Source organism: Bos indicus, chromosome 11 (genome assembly GCF_029378745.1).
Source record: "Bos indicus isolate NIAB-ARS_2022 breed Sahiwal x Tharparkar chromosome 11, NIAB-ARS_B.indTharparkar_mat_pri_1.0, whole genome shotgun sequence".
NCBI classification, from domain to species: domain Eukaryota; kingdom Metazoa; phylum Chordata; class Mammalia; order Artiodactyla; family Bovidae; genus Bos; species Bos indicus.
The window spans coordinates 100,524,209-100,539,036 of NC_091770.1; the positions used below are offsets into that span (position 1 = coordinate 100,524,209).

At 54.0% G+C, this 14,828-nt stretch overlaps 1 protein-coding gene across 1 annotated transcript in view; it reads left to right on the forward strand.

Annotated features, from left to right (window-relative positions):
- ASS1 (argininosuccinate synthase 1) overlaps positions 1 to 14,206 on the forward strand; it is a 52,118-nt gene extending 37,912 nt beyond the window's left edge. The window contains exons 12-15 of the mRNA XM_019971023.2: positions 2,924 to 3,055; positions 8,173 to 8,329; positions 12,681 to 12,746; positions 13,921 to 14,206. Coding sequence (XP_019826582.2) covers positions 2,924 to 3,055; positions 8,173 to 8,329; positions 12,681 to 12,746; positions 13,921 to 13,966 — 401 coding nt within the window. The 3' untranslated portion in view covers positions 13,967 to 14,206. The remainder of the gene's footprint in view (positions 1 to 2,923; positions 3,056 to 8,172; positions 8,330 to 12,680; positions 12,747 to 13,920) is intronic.
- The last annotated feature ends 622 nt before the right edge of the window (positions 14,207 to 14,828 follow it).

Genomic DNA, 14,828 nt, shown 5'->3' on the forward strand with positions numbered 1-14,828 from the left:
TATGGCTCCCTAGTGTCCCCAAATCAACAGACATGAATTTGAGCAAACCCCGGGCGATGGTGAAGGACAGGGAAGCCTGGCGTGCTGCAGTCCGTGGGGTCACCAAGAGTCAGACATGACTGAGCGACTGAACAACTGTCCCCAGAAGGCGCCAGCCCAGAGCCTGTGCTGAGTGCTTGTCTGCTTTTCACAGGCGTTCTGTGTCCAGTGTCCCCAGTCTCACGCTGTCGTTTTCTCAGCCACCCACCTGTCTCCCACCTCGTCAGCCCTTCTAAGCTCCTTCGGGGTTGTGTCTCTGAGGCAGTTTGTGGACGCGGATGACAGAGCCGGTTTGAACTGTGTTTATGAGAGTCATGATGAGGGGTGGTGAGGGCCTGAGGCGCTCCCCGGGGAGTCGAGGGCTTGGGCCTGCTGCGTGAACTGAGGGATGGTGGTGTTTTCCTACCGGGGAAACAGCTGTGTTTACCCCCACAACTGATTCAGGACAGCAGAAGTGGCCCAAGAGCTGCAGGCACACGAGTGAAACAGGACCAGCGTGTCCTAGCAACGCCTTGCCTCTCTGCGCATGTCCCCGAACCCCAGGATGTGGGGGGTTTGCAGATAAGAGACCCGCTTCCCCATAGACAGGCTCTTTTCCACTCTGGAACACCTCAGAGCCTTGGGAACACTCTTTCTTGGCCACAGCACCTCAGATTTGGGTGTCCCTTTCATGCTTGGTGAGCACTGGATCACTTTGCAAAAGGCCTAAGAGGCAACCAAGTGCAGAGATGGAAAACTCAGAGGCAGGTCTCAGTCTCCCCATCTGTGAAATGGGTGTGTTGTGCCAAATCAGGATTTTTAAGGACCGCTTGTGGAGTCCAGGGTTTGCAGGGGGACTTCTGCTCCCCACAGCTGGACCTCGTCTTTAATTGTATATGTTGAGTTTCCGCCTAAGGATGTTTGAATCCTGAGTTTGCAGCTGAGTTAGGAAAATACAGGCCATCGTTATGGGCCCTGACATTTCTATGGATTCCCAGACTTAGATTAAAGACCAGAGAAGTTCTCAGAGGAGAAAATTTCTGGCTACTTACATCAGACACAACCTTGGTCATGTCCCCTATGGACTTCAGAGTTTAAACAATCTCTTCCTTTCTGGTTTTTGGTTTTTTTGTTTTTAAGCATTTTTAAATTGTGGTAAAATATACAAAACATTGGGAAAAAATCCTGATGCTGGGAAAGACTGAAGGCAAAAGAAGGGGGCAGCAAAGGATGAGATGGTTAGATAGCATCACCGACTCAATGAACATGAATTTGAGCAAACTCCAGGAGATGGTGAAGGACAGGGAAGTCGGGCATGCTGCAGTCCATGGGTTTGCAAAGAGTTGGATATGACTTAGCAACTGAACAACAACAAACACAAAACATAAAGCTTACCATTTAAACTGTTTTGAGGGTCCTGTTCAGTAGTATTAAGGACAACATTCATGTTGCTGTGTGAGCACCAGCCTGCATCTCCAGAACTCTTTCGTCTTCTCAAAGCGAGGCCCTGTTAAACACCAGCTCCCCTCTCCCCCTCCCCAGCCCCTGGCACCCAGCTTTCCATTTGGTTTCTATGAACTGGACTCTTAGGAACCTCACGTGAGCAGGATGACACAGTATTTGTCTCTTGGTGATTTGTCTCTGGTTGATTTCCATGTATCCTGTCTTCGCATGTATCAGGACTTCCTTTTAAGGCTGAATGTTTCACTATGGAAATATCTCTTCTGTTTATCCATCCATCTATTGTTGGGCATTCTGATTGCGTCCACCTTTTGGTTCTTGTGCATAATGCTGCCATGAACGTGGGCGTATGAATCCCTCCTGTGGAAAGATGACCACGTAAATTTTGAGGAAAACCAAAACTCTGTCCCTTTAACGCCATAACACTATTTGGTGGGAAGAAAGGGACTTTTGGGGGTGGCGTTCGTCGGGGAGGGTTATGACCGCTTCATCAGGACAGCAGACACAAGGCAGGTTTATCCAAGGTGCTCACCCGAACTTGACTCATGGGGCTACACTGCCAGGATTGCCGGGGCCAATTCCACCTCTTGGTGCCTCAGTGTCCCCAAACCTAGGATGGTGCCCACTCATCAGATCTCCCTCCCAGGGCCACACTCAGCGCAGGGCCAGGAGCCCCCTTGTCACGAGGAGGTGGTGTGGTCCAAGCAGGTTGTTTAGCAGATGGAAGATTCAGGCCAGAGATGATGGGGAGGACGCTGGTCAAGACCGTCTTCCCGCGACCTTCCAGGTGTGGTCTCATCACCTGCTGGTCCACAGGGAAGCAGACAGCACCACTCAGGGACCGTCCCCAGCTCCACTCCAGCTACGTCCCTCCCCCCAGGAGGCTCAGTTTCCCCATCGGTACAGTGGGGTCAGCCCCGAGTTGACCAAGGTGGCGAGGATTTCTCAGCAAAGACGAGGCTGCAGGGGAGCCGCCAGCCGAAACTGGCATGTGTGTGCACACGTGTCCACGCGTGTGCATGTGTGTGAACAGCCGTCCCCTCCCCTGGCTCCCTAGGGGAAGGCAGGAAGGGACGTTCAGGGCCCTGGGCTCCAGCAGAATCGGTTTAATTACAGGTTTTCAGCTGCGGGCCGGTGGGCATGAGTTGGGGAGGAGGGGGGAACGGCTCTGAAACCCTGTCATTTTCCAGCATCTGAGGGCCTCTGCAAAGGGGGGCATCTAGACATTTTCTCCGCAAGCCGCAGAGTGGACTGTCGTGGCCCCAGCGTGAACATAATGGCAGATGCATTTTGCAGCAAGCTGGGAGTGAATGGGTCCGACCGGCTTGTCTCCTGTCAGACGAGTCATTATTATTATTTTTTTTTTTGTCATTGGCTGACAGTTTGGGTTTCATGCGTTTCTCTCTTTTTTTCTTCTCTTCCCCCTGCCTGGAAAAATGGCTAGGTATCTACGAGACCCCAGCGGGGACGATCCTTTACCACGCTCATTTAGACATCGAGGCCTTCACCATGGACCGGGAAGTGCGCAAAATCAAGCAAGGCCTCGGCTTGAAATTCGCCGAGCTGGTCTACACGGGTGCGTAGAGCCTGCAGGGGCTGCCTCCCCTCCCTGACCCAGGGGCACCCTCCTCCTCCAGTCCCAACTTACCCACTGCCACCTGCGCTAGAGCCTGGAAGATGCAGGTTGAAAGGGCTGGAGAGAGGGCAGGAGGCAAGGAGCGAGGAGGGGACTGTGGGACCTGCCTTGTTCATGAGGTCTTGAGGGAAGCGCGCCAGTTCCCCGGGGGCGTCTCGCTGCTCTGCTGCCTGCAGCCCATGGGACTGCAGAGGGGGCCAGGGCAGCATCCTGCCAAGTTTCATTCAGCATGTGCCGGGTACCTGGCACCATGTGGGGACACGAGCCATCCCGGAGGGCCCCCTCCCCCAAGTTCCTAAGAGAGCTGCAGCCAGAAACCAAGGCTCCGGGCAAAGGGAACTTATAGAGCATTACCCAACTGGAAGTGGCCAAGTTGGGCTGGACTTCAGGTCAGCCTGTCTCCAGGCAGAACCCAGAGCCACTCCATGAATTGCCTCAAGCCAGAGAAAGCCTACCTTGACCAAGAATAGGGTCTGAGCACTACATGGGCCAGATCCCCACTCAGAAGCCACCAGGGCCACACATACCCATTTCACAGGTGAGGAGACTGAGTTTCCATGCCTCATCTGCCATCTGACCAGGCCTCCTGACTCCAGATCCATCCCAGACATTGTAACAGGAGTGAGCAGATCCAACCTGTTGCCTGTTTTTGTTCAGCCCATAGACTAAGACCAATTTTTACATTTTTCAGTGGTTGAGGAAATTTTTTTTTAAGTAATATGTATTTCATTTAATATGAAAATCATAAGAAATTCAAATTTCAGCATCCATAAATAGTTTTTTGGAGAAGGAAATGGCCCACCCATTCCAGTATTCTTGCCTTGAAAATCCCATGGACAGAGGAGCCTGGCAGGCTACAATCTATGGTATCACAAAAGAGTCAGACATGACTTCACAACTAAACACCAACAAATAGTTTTTTTGGCACCTCCTTGCTCATTTGTGTCCATGTTGCTGTCTGTGGCCACTTTGGAACGGCTCTGGCATAGCTGAGTAGTAGCTAGGGAAGCTACATGGCCCATAGAGCCTAAAATATTTACTATCTGGCCCTTTCTAGAAAGGGCTGACCCTATTCTATAACAGTCACATCTCCCTAATTTGAGAAATCACGTCATAACAGACCCTCTCAGCTGTTGGGAGGATGGCCTGCCGTTCTCTGGGAGCCTAGATGTCAGAAGGACCTCGGGAAAGTTAATATTCATAGCAGCAGCCTGGTATAAGTCTCACCTCTTCCACTGGTCCTCCACTTGGAGGTTTCACTTCCTCTGAAACCTTGGAATAGCTATAACTCATCACGGGGTTTCAGGGCGACATGGTGGTTATTGGCTGGCATTATTTTTCCCTCCCATTGTTCCCAGCAGCTTTGAAACCCCAGGGCCCCCCTCTTCCCAGGTACAGACAGGTGTTTAAATACCATTGTCTCCTGCAGACTCTTGTGCTCAGTGGGGTTTCCATGCTGAAAGGTGGATTTTGGTTACAAAGTGGGAGAGTCATTAAGCTGTGGCAGGCTGTGATGGGGGACAGCACCTGGCCGAGGCTGCTTCTGGGGCGTCCGTGGGGCTGAGCGGGGACCAGGCTGCCAGGCTCCCCACACAAGATTGGCTGCCGACTCTTGCTGCCCAGCCCTGAACCGGGTATTACCTAATCTCAGCTGCACAGAGGTGAGATGAAAATGCTTGTCCAAGGTTTCAGAGCTGCTGAGCCGTGGCTTGGAGCCCAGGACAAGCTGGCTTCAGAGGCCAAGTTCTCGGCCACTTCAGTAGATGCTGGGGGATGGGAAGGTGGGCTGAGCCCATTTGCGAGGGGTGACTAAGGGTCACTGGCATGTACAGGCCCACCCTGGGTGTCTGGGGCACAGGTTGGCCCCCAGCTGAGGGGCTGGTGCCTCTGCACTGGGCTGCCTGTGTTGAGTCCTTGCTGTCACCCACTGAGCCCCCTAAATCCCCAAAGGTTACAGTGATTAGGTTTCAAAGGAAATGAAACCTTAGAGTGGAGGCTCCTGCCAGGTAGTTGTTATTAAGTTCAGCCAGGTGCCTCTGATGTCCAGGCCCCCATAGATGTCAAGGTTGGCATTCGGCACCAGCCTGTTCCCTCAACAGCTCCGAAGGGCTGTGTGATAGGATTTCTCTCATTAGGGATGCATAAATGTTAGAGAGTGGGGTTCAGCTTCAGCATGTTCCTTAAGCCCCCTGTGCCTCGGTTTCTTCCTCTGAAGAGTGGAGATGAGGCTGCCTGTCTTACAGTGAGGACTCAATACATAGATATGGGCTTCCCAGGTAGCATGAGTGGTAAAGAACCCGCCTGCCAATGTCAGAGATACAAGAGACACAGGTTTGATCCCTGGGTTGGAAAGATCCCGTGGAGAAGGAAATGGCAACCCACTCCAATATTCTTGCCTGGAGAATCCCATGGACAGAGAATCTTGGTGGAGTACAGCCCATAGGGTTGCAAAGAGTCGGACACGACTGAAGCAACTTAGCACATATGCATTGCATAGATATTTGCAAAGCCTCTAGGAGAGTGCCTGACGTGGTCTCCGAATGTGAACATAGGAGAACAAGGCTTTGCCTCTGGCTGGGTAGATCTTGAATCTGTCTCCTCCCTCAGCCTCAGTTTCCTCTCCTGTAAGATAAAGGGCACTGGGCCAGATCCCTTCTTGTTCTGTCTAGCTCCCCCCTGAAGATCTATCATTCTGCTCTGGCACTTGGCTTTCTTGGAGCCACTGTGGTCTCAGGGCCCGGGGAGACTGAGGCCCAAGAAAGCCCTTCTGTCTCGGGCCCACTCCCAGCTGCCCCAGCTTCTGTGACCACTGTCTTTCCTCTCACGCCATTCTCAAATTTCCTAATGTGGCTGTATGAAGTTTGCACAGGCACCCTCCCTCCAGGACCAGGCATGGGCCTCACCCCGCAGGGTCATCCTGGCAGGACCCCAGCTTCAGGGCCCCTCCATTTAGGGGGTGTAGGTCACCTCTCCCCTCACCTCAGTTTCTTCGACAGTAAAATGGGTATAATACACAGAGGATTGTCATCCTAATTAACACAGAGTTTGGCTCAGCCCCACCCACCATGCACCCCCAGCCTGGGACACTCAGGGTCTCCCCAGGGCAGTTCTCAGGGCTCACTGTACCCCCACCCTGGGTTGGGTCTGCTGAGAAGAGAAACCTGAGCGCAAGACCCCTGTGGAGGCAGCGGGGGAGACCTGAGATAAAAGCCCAGGAGCTCCTACTGGGTTCTCTGCCCCCTTATCTGGCTACATCGCTGCCTCTCTTCCAACCTGTGAACCTAATGGGCTAGTTACCCTGACTTAGAAAGATGGCCGAGCCACTGGGGCACGGGGTAGGGAGGGGTGCATGGCCCTCAGTGTCCCCTCCCACGGGAGTCTGGGCTACAGGCAGGAGCACTCCGGACCGTGCTGTGTGGTTTGGAAAGGTTCTCTCCTTCTCGGGTGTCTGTCGCCCTGGATACAGTGAGGACCGGCAGAGGCCACATTCAGATCTCAAAAGCAGAAGTGCTCACTGAATCCCCACAGCCCCTAGAGAGTGGTTGGTAGCACCTCACTGTGCAAACAAGGAGACTACGTACAGCACAGAGGCCACACGGCCTGCCAAGGTGGAGCTGGAGGTGAGCATAGGAGAGGGAGGACCCAACCCCTTCTCTCCCTGCCCGGCCCTCCCTGAAGTCTGCAAGGACCCATCACAGGGAGGGCCTGCTCCCCATTCCCACGGACAGCCTCAGCAGGTGCCCCCGGAGGCCTGAGTCTCCAACAATAGCCACAGACCTGGGGCTGACCTGACCCTTTATCAGGGCAGGAGATCACACACCATCTGGCCCCGCAGCTGCCCAGGTGGGCTCACCTTTCCAGCTCCGTTTCAGAGAAATCCTACCCCTCGCCCTGTCCCTCCCCCAACCCCGATCATGGCCCCCCTGCCCTCGGCAGAGACTGAGAGGAGCCACTGTCCAGACCCTGGGAAGACGGGACTGAACACACAGCCCTCCCCGGCCTGAGGGATTCGGGGCGGGAGGAGGGGGTGCAATGCGTTTCTCAGGCACCTCGGGCCTGTTTTAGGTACAGACGGCAAAGCTGCAAGACAATCATACAAGGCAGAGTTGTTAGAACTCGGGCCCACTGAGGTCAGGTCCAGCCCCCACCACTGCAGCCTGTGTGATCGGGGAAAAGTCTCAAGTCCTTGAGCTTAACTTCCTCGCACAGAAAAGAGAGAAGCTAAGAGAAATTTAGCCCCAAGACTAAGACTCTTTGGGAGGATTCAAAGAGCTAGTCCAGGAACTTCCCTAGTGGTCCAGTGGTTGAGACTCCAAGCTTCCAATGCAGGGGGCATGGGTTAGATCCCTGGTCAAAGACAGGGCACTTTTTTCAAAGGGGTCTGCCCATCCTGAGGGGTGGGGCTCTGCCTGGCTCTTGGCCCAGTGTTCACAGCAGTCCTGAGTCCATGGCCTCCACACAATAAGCCTGCTGGCCCTGGGAGTGGGGGAAGGTAGGGTCATTCCCCCTTAGCAGATGGGGGAACAGGCACAGAGAGGTGAAGGCCCCACACACCTGGTCTTGCTGACCCCAAACCCACCACCCAGCTGGGCACCCCCATCACTCGGTGACATATATCTGAGTCCTACTTGAGGTCTTCTGCCTAATTTATCAGTCCGCTGCCCTGAGAAGACTGAGCCCCCATGGGCAAAAGATGGGGGTCTCTTCACCGCTGTCTCCCCAGCACCTGACCTCTGGAGCTCCCTGAATATCTGTGGCATGAAGCAGTAGGTTAAAACCCCTCCTCCTGACCCTTGAGAGGTGACTGCATTGTAGCAGGGGTTGGGACAGAACCCTACAAGGTCACAGGACTGGGCAGCTGGGCTTGCTCCTCAGTGTGGTCATTTACAAGTGCACACTGAGCCGGGACTCCGCACTGAACAACACAGATACAGGACTGCCTCCCTCCCAGGCTCACGTCTGCCACGACGGGGCCCCATGTGGATCCAGTTCCGTCCACATCCTGGGGCAGCAACACAGCGGGCCTCACTGGCACCCTTGTTTCTTCCTCCCCACAGGTTTCTGGCACAGCCCCGAGTGTGAATTTGTCCGCCACTGCATTGCCAAGTCCCAGGAGCGCGTGGAAGGGAAAGTGCAGGTGTCCGTCTTCAAGGGCCAGGTGTACATCCTTGGCCGGGAGTCCCCACTGTCCCTCTACAATGAGGAGCTCGTGAGGTAGGTGCCTCCCACCCCTGCCCCCAGCTGGGCACAGACCCTCGGGTGCAGCATCTCCTCTCACTGTCTTTCTCAGCAAGGATGCTCCCAAGCATGTGCAAGGTGTGGAGGAGACAGTCCCGAAGAGCATTCACACCACCTCTGTCCTCGTGGAACTTACAGGCTAGATGGGGAGAAAGCCCCAGTCAGAGGATCATCCGAGTGTAGGATTAGGGAAGCTGGTGCTGGACCACCCAGAGATATAGGATACCTGGGCTGGGTATAATAACGCGGGTGGGGAGACGCGTCCCTGTGGAAGTCATCTCTGAGCTGGTCTCTGAAAGAAAGGAGTGTACCAGGGGGAGAGGCAGGGCCGGAGCATTTCCAGAGAGACTGTCCTGTGCAGAGAGTCCAAGTCATGGAAGAACCCAGAACATGGCACAAGAAGAACTCCAGGGTGGGAGGGCCCTGGAGCCAGATTGTAAAGGACTGTGGCTTTGGTCCTCTCTGGCTGCTCTGGATTTAAGCGAGGTGGGAGCTGGCAGGGATGGACACAGGCCTCCCAGTGGGACCTGCTGGAGGCTTGGACCAGTCTGCTGGATCTGGGAATAGAGATCAGCAGATGGATTTGGCAGATATTTAGGAGGTGGAATTAAAAGGGCTTGGATGGGGAGAGAGATGGAAAAGTTCAGAACCACCCCAGGCTTTCCAGCATGAGCCGCTGGGTAGACTTTGATGGCAATGACTGAGTTGAGAGAATGGGAGAAAATCACGCATTGGGATTTGGACATCTTGAGGGTTAGTTTTCTTTGAGATTTGGGCCAGGAGAACTATAGTTGGCGGTTGGACACACAGGGCTAGAGTTAAGGAGAAACATAGGCTGAAGACATTGGGTGGTAAGGCCAAGAGGAGACTGCCAAGGGGAACAACAGAGTTGGGTGAGAGGGAGCCAGGAGGGAGCCTTGAAGAGCTGCCTCCCGCGATGGGTCAGGGTGAGGGAGCTGAATGGCTGTGGGAGAGGTTGGGGAGCCCTGGCAGGCTGGGTCAAAGGTGAAAGTGTGAAAGGGTTAGTCGCTGAGTCTGACTCTTGTGACCCCATGAACTGTAGCCCAATAGGCTCCTCTGTCCATGGAATTCTCCAAGCCAGAATACTGGAGTGGGTTGCCATTCTCTTCTCCAGGGGATCTTCCTGACCCAGGGATCGAACCTGGGTCTCCCACACTGCAGGCAGATTCTTTAGCAGGTGCCTATTAGCTGTACCTGTGTTTGCATCTTGAATGAGAGACTGGCCTTGACCATGGAGCCAAGTGGCCCCTTTGGAGGTCACCTGGTCAAACAAGAGGTGGGGACAGGCAACCCCACCTGATGCAAGGCCCAGGCCCTGTGTGGCCCCTCCCGGAAGGCAGTCAGGAATTAAAGTACGAGTTTTGTTTGGCAGTCAATATTATTTTTCTCTCTCTGTTCTCTTTGCCATGTTGCACTTCTCTCCCCCCCTTCAATCTTTCTAAACACTTTATAAGCCATAAATATAACCGAATCAGTTTAGATCAGTCGGGGTAAATGTCAAATTATCTTCTCTCTTTCTCTCTCTGGCTCTTTCTTCCCTCCCCCTCCAAATCTACAGCCTCTAATAATCTGTCCAACCCTTCATTAAGCCTTACAGTCTCACTCGGGGAGATTAAATGAATAAAGTAAAAAGGGAAAGGGGAAAAAAAGAGAGAAAAGCAGGAGCATTTATTCTCACTGTGTCTCCGACCATTTCCCTTTTCTTTCTGATTTCTACATCGCTGACTTGAAAGCCCTTGAGTGACAGCGTCACAGGGACTGGCGAGGAAGCCCCTAGAGGTAGCAGAACTGGAAATGCCGCGGCACAGTAGGTAGAAAGTAACGTAATTACAGAGCAGGTCAGAGCCACTCGAATGAACAAAAATAAAAGCACAGAGGTTTTCTGTAGACCGTCAGGGGAGGTAAAAAAAAAAAAAATTCATTGTAAACTCTTTTTTCCACAGTGCACCCCCCCACCACCACACCACCCAAACTTCAGTATTTTAAGAGAGGTTTTTCAGTTCCCGAGAAACACCTCGGGGACTCTTAGGCAGTCTGGTGGGACAGGTTTGTCCCAGAGGTGGGCTTCTCTTTGGCAGGGACTGCCGGGGTGGTCTGAAGGGCCAGTCTGGGGGAAGAGGGTGGGAGAGTTTGTTTTGACTCATGAGAGATGGCTGGCCAGCCAGGGAGAAGGGGAACAGGATCCGGCCCTGCTTTCTCCCTGGGCTGAATACAGGGACTCTTCCAAAGGGGCAAGGCAACTTGGAGAGCAGGAGTGAGGCCAGGTGTCCAAAGTCTGTTCGATGGTTGGTGGGGGCCGGGGGTGGGTGGCTCAGGAAGGGCTCGTGTTAAGCTTTATCACCCCAGCAACATCTGTAAAAGCCATTCCAGGAGGCCGATGCTTTAGTTTGGTCCAGCCTCTCCCTGCCCAGGGAAGGGTCCCAAGCAGCAGCCCCCTAGAATCTTTTCCGCTTCCTGTTAATCGGCTCCTGGTGACTTTGGCCACCTGAGCCCTAGAGGAGCCGGTGGAGGTGAAAAGGAGGGAGCGTGGGAGTTCCATGTGCCAGCTTCAAGGTCCCGTGAAGGTCAGGGCGAGGGCATAGTGGGGGGAGGCCCAGAGCCCGCGTCCCGACAAGCCACAGTGCAGCCGGGTGCAGAGACTCCAGTTTACAATGATTTTTTTTTTTTTTTTTTAACCTCCCCTGATGCTCTACAAGCCCACAGTACAAGCCCACAGTCCACAAAGAGCCAGTCAAAGGCACAGCCTCGGGGTCTGGGAAAAACAGCAGATCCCCTTAGCTCCCCCCACCCCTCAAACCCCCACCACCCCCCCCTCCATCTTACCTCTCTGGAGAAGGGTTCTGAGGGGGCAGGCCACCTCCTTGTCAGTGAGAACCTTGAGACCGCTTTATCCTGAGGCTAGAGTTCTGCAGACATGAAGACAAGGGGCTAATTCAGGGCAGGATGCAACAGGGGCCCCGTGAGAAACAGGAGGGACCCCTTCCCCCGGGGGGATTCAGAGGGTGGCCTGGTGGAGTCAGATGTGAGGCCACAACACTCTGAACTTGTCCTCAAAGAGCGGATCACAGCCAGTAAATTATCGAGGGCAGGTGGGTGATTGATTGCTTATGTCTGCACCCGCCGCCCCTCCACGTGGGAGCTGCTCCTGCCAGGTCCTTGTTTCCTCAGCATCTGGCTCGGTGCCTGGCGGGTAGTAGGTGCTTAATAAATACCTGAGTAAATGAACAGGTGAATGAATGATGTTAGTGGCACTGAGTGCTTACCAGATGCCAGCTACATCATTTTATGTGGAGCCCGTGACAATGCTGGAGGGGCTTCCCTGCTGGCTCAGCAGGAAAGAATCTGCCTGCAATGCTGGAGATGTGGGGTTCGATCCCCGGGTCCGGAAGATCCCCTGGAGGAGAAATGGCGACTCACTCCAGTATTCTTGCCTGGGAAATCCTGTGGATCGAGGAGCCTGGAGGGCTACAATGGGGTCGAGAAAGAGTCGGACATGACTGAGCTACTAAACAACGATGACAACAAATGGTAACGATGAAGGTCCTGTTTCACAAATGAAAGACTGGAACTCAAAAAGCAAAAACATTTGCCCTAAGGTCTGTGCTGGGGGTGGAGCCAGGATGCACAACCAGGTGACCGGATCTGAACGACTGTGGTTGCGAAGGGTTCCGAAGGGCAGCTAAGCGAGAACAATCAAAAGAGGAAGGCTGTTGAATCGATGGAAACTGTATATGGGGACAAAAAAAAATCTGTTCTGCTGAGGGCAATGGGAGCTGACGGTGCCTTTTTCACGACCAGCTGGCATGGGGTGGGTGCCCAGGTTTGAAGATGGATTAGACTCAGTCTCACTCACTGGGCAGACAAGGTCAAAAAGGCTTCGTGGGCAAATCTTGAAGGCTGGGGCCTCCCTGCAGCTTGTGGGACACCGTCACGCATGTCTGAGGCTGTTTGGTGTGTAACCTCGGCCTCCCAGGCCTTCAGACCGCTGAACATCATCGGCTCCTCCTGGACACCCTGAGGGCAGAGGTGGCTCCGATGCGTGTCCTGAGGGTACGGGTGCAGTGCTCTGGTTGGTGGCAGGAGTTCACCCGGCTGGCACTGGCAGGGCCAGGACCCAGCCCGCCCATCTGCATGGCAGGGTTGTGGCTCCCTGCTCTCCAGCCCCGGGACAGGGTAGGGCTCCCCGAACCGGAAGGAAAACAGTGAAGAGCCAGAGTGCAGGCAGGGTTGGATCCACACAGGAAACACCTGGGTGTCTGTGAGGCTGGGGTCCCCCGGATGCTGACGAGCTCCCACTCTTTTGCAGCATGAACGTGCAGGGAGACTACGAGCCGGTTGATGCCACTGGTTTCATCAACATCAATTCCCTCAGGTGAGAAGCCCTGGCCCCTGATGGGCCCTCAGACCTTCCAGGTGTGGGGAGCCAGCTCTGAAGGGACCTCAGTGTTCTGACCACTGCTGTGCCCTAGACAAGCCCCACCTTCCTGTCCCTCAACCACAGCATCCTCAGTGCCTGCTCTGGACCCAGCCTCTGCAGGACCGGAAGGCACACTTGCTGACAGCCAAGGGCAACAGAGTCCCGGGCACTTGAGTTCCGGGTTTCTGAGTTGCCTCTGACACTCACTCCCATCCTCTCCAACCACAGGGACTCCACCAGGAGCCCCTTTCCCGAGCAGCTTAGCAAGGGAGACAGCCAAGAGGTAGAAAGGAGCCACAGAAGGTCACCAACTCCTGCCTTCTCATCCCCATGCAGGTCTAACTGGAGACACGGATCTCCATGGCCCAGGGTGCGTGATACACACCAACTGAGGCCACTCAGACCTGGGTTCAAGTCCTGGTTCTGCAGTTTGGGTTCAGACCCTTTCCAAACCTCTGGAAATCACTAGTAGGGGTGTTAACCATACCTGCCTCACAGGTGTGGTGGAAGTTCAAGTCCAGGCCATGGAAATCAAGCACTCCACCCAGACCCTGGTGCCCAGGAAGGGCACGGTGCCTGGCAACCGGTCTATCAGGCTCTGGGTTCTTAATCACTAGCTTCCTTCTCCTGGGGGAACGGGGTCAAAAAGAAGGCACGAGTCTTTTTCCTTTCCCTGATAATGTGCCCTCAGCACAGACCCACTTTCTCCCAGAGCCAGCCTCCCGTCCCTGGAGCCAAGACCGGGAGAGACATCGAATCCAGGCAGGCCGTCACCTCCACCTCCCCGGCTCCTTCACCCTGTGTTTTATGACTCTAACCCTTTCAAATGGCTCCAAACACACTGGGTTTTCATAATGGCCTCTTCACTTCTCCCATCGCCAGTTAAACGCTTTGTCTGCAACAATGACAAGCAATGTTTTCCCCCTAAGATAAATTAATTACATTATCCTGATTGGAGGGCAGGAGGGGCCAGGGCAGGAGAGGAGAGAGGGAGAATAAAAAGAGAACTTCACACACGTCTTAACAAACAGCTGCCCCCCGCCACCCCGGCTCTGCCTGAATTAATTGAACTGAGTGCATGTTGTTATTGTTAATTTACATTTTCCTTTGTTTTGAATCTGGTTTACAGGCTGAAGGAATATCATCGCCTCCAGAACAAGGTCACCGCCAAATAGACCAGCTGACAATGCAGAGCTGGGCCGCCTCACTTTACCCATCTCCCAAGTGTAGCTGCTAATTGTTGTGATAATTTGTGATTGTGACTTGTTCTCTGGGTCTGGCAGCGTAGTGGGGGTGCCAGGCCTCAGCTTTGTTCCAATAGTCCCCTGTAGCCCACAGAAGTGGTCCACAGACGGAGGGATGGGGCGGGGAGCGGGGGGCTGCAGTGAGGAGAATTAAAAAAAAATTATACATTAGTCTTTTGTTTCTTTATTTCTGCAGAGAGAGGGGTAAGAATGTGTGTGTGTGTGTGTGTGTGTGTGGCAGATCATGCTTTTCTTAGACCAACCTTTGTGTTTTCTGACTAAAGTGCTGCCGAAGGCCATTTGCCAGAGAACCCATTTACCTGGAAGAACTGACCCCTCTCTTTAGCAAAAACCATGGAATCCAGAAGAGACCACCCCGGTCAGACTCTAGCCCAGTAGCCTGGCAATTTGTTAGCAACTGTGGCCCTGTGGCACATGCCAGGGAAACCCAGGAGAGCTTAAGTGACAAAGCTGGGGGCAGTCCAGCCCACAGCCAACAATGAACTCCTGGGAACGGTGGCCATGACCGGCCACAGCAGGTTTCCCCCCTAACATGGCTGGGTGGCCTTGAGTAGTCTACATCATGGAGGAGGAAGAACTTGAGTAAGAAGAAAAGCTTGAGCAGAGAGGACAGCTGCAGACAATTTGGCGGTGGTTTGGAGGTGGGGTTGGGGGCGGATAGTCCATCTAGCCTGCAAGGTTCCCTCCATCCTTCTTCCCCAAACCAGGAACCCAAAGCCGCCATGTTTGTACTGGACTCTACCCACCTTGATCAGATTTGATTGGACCATGG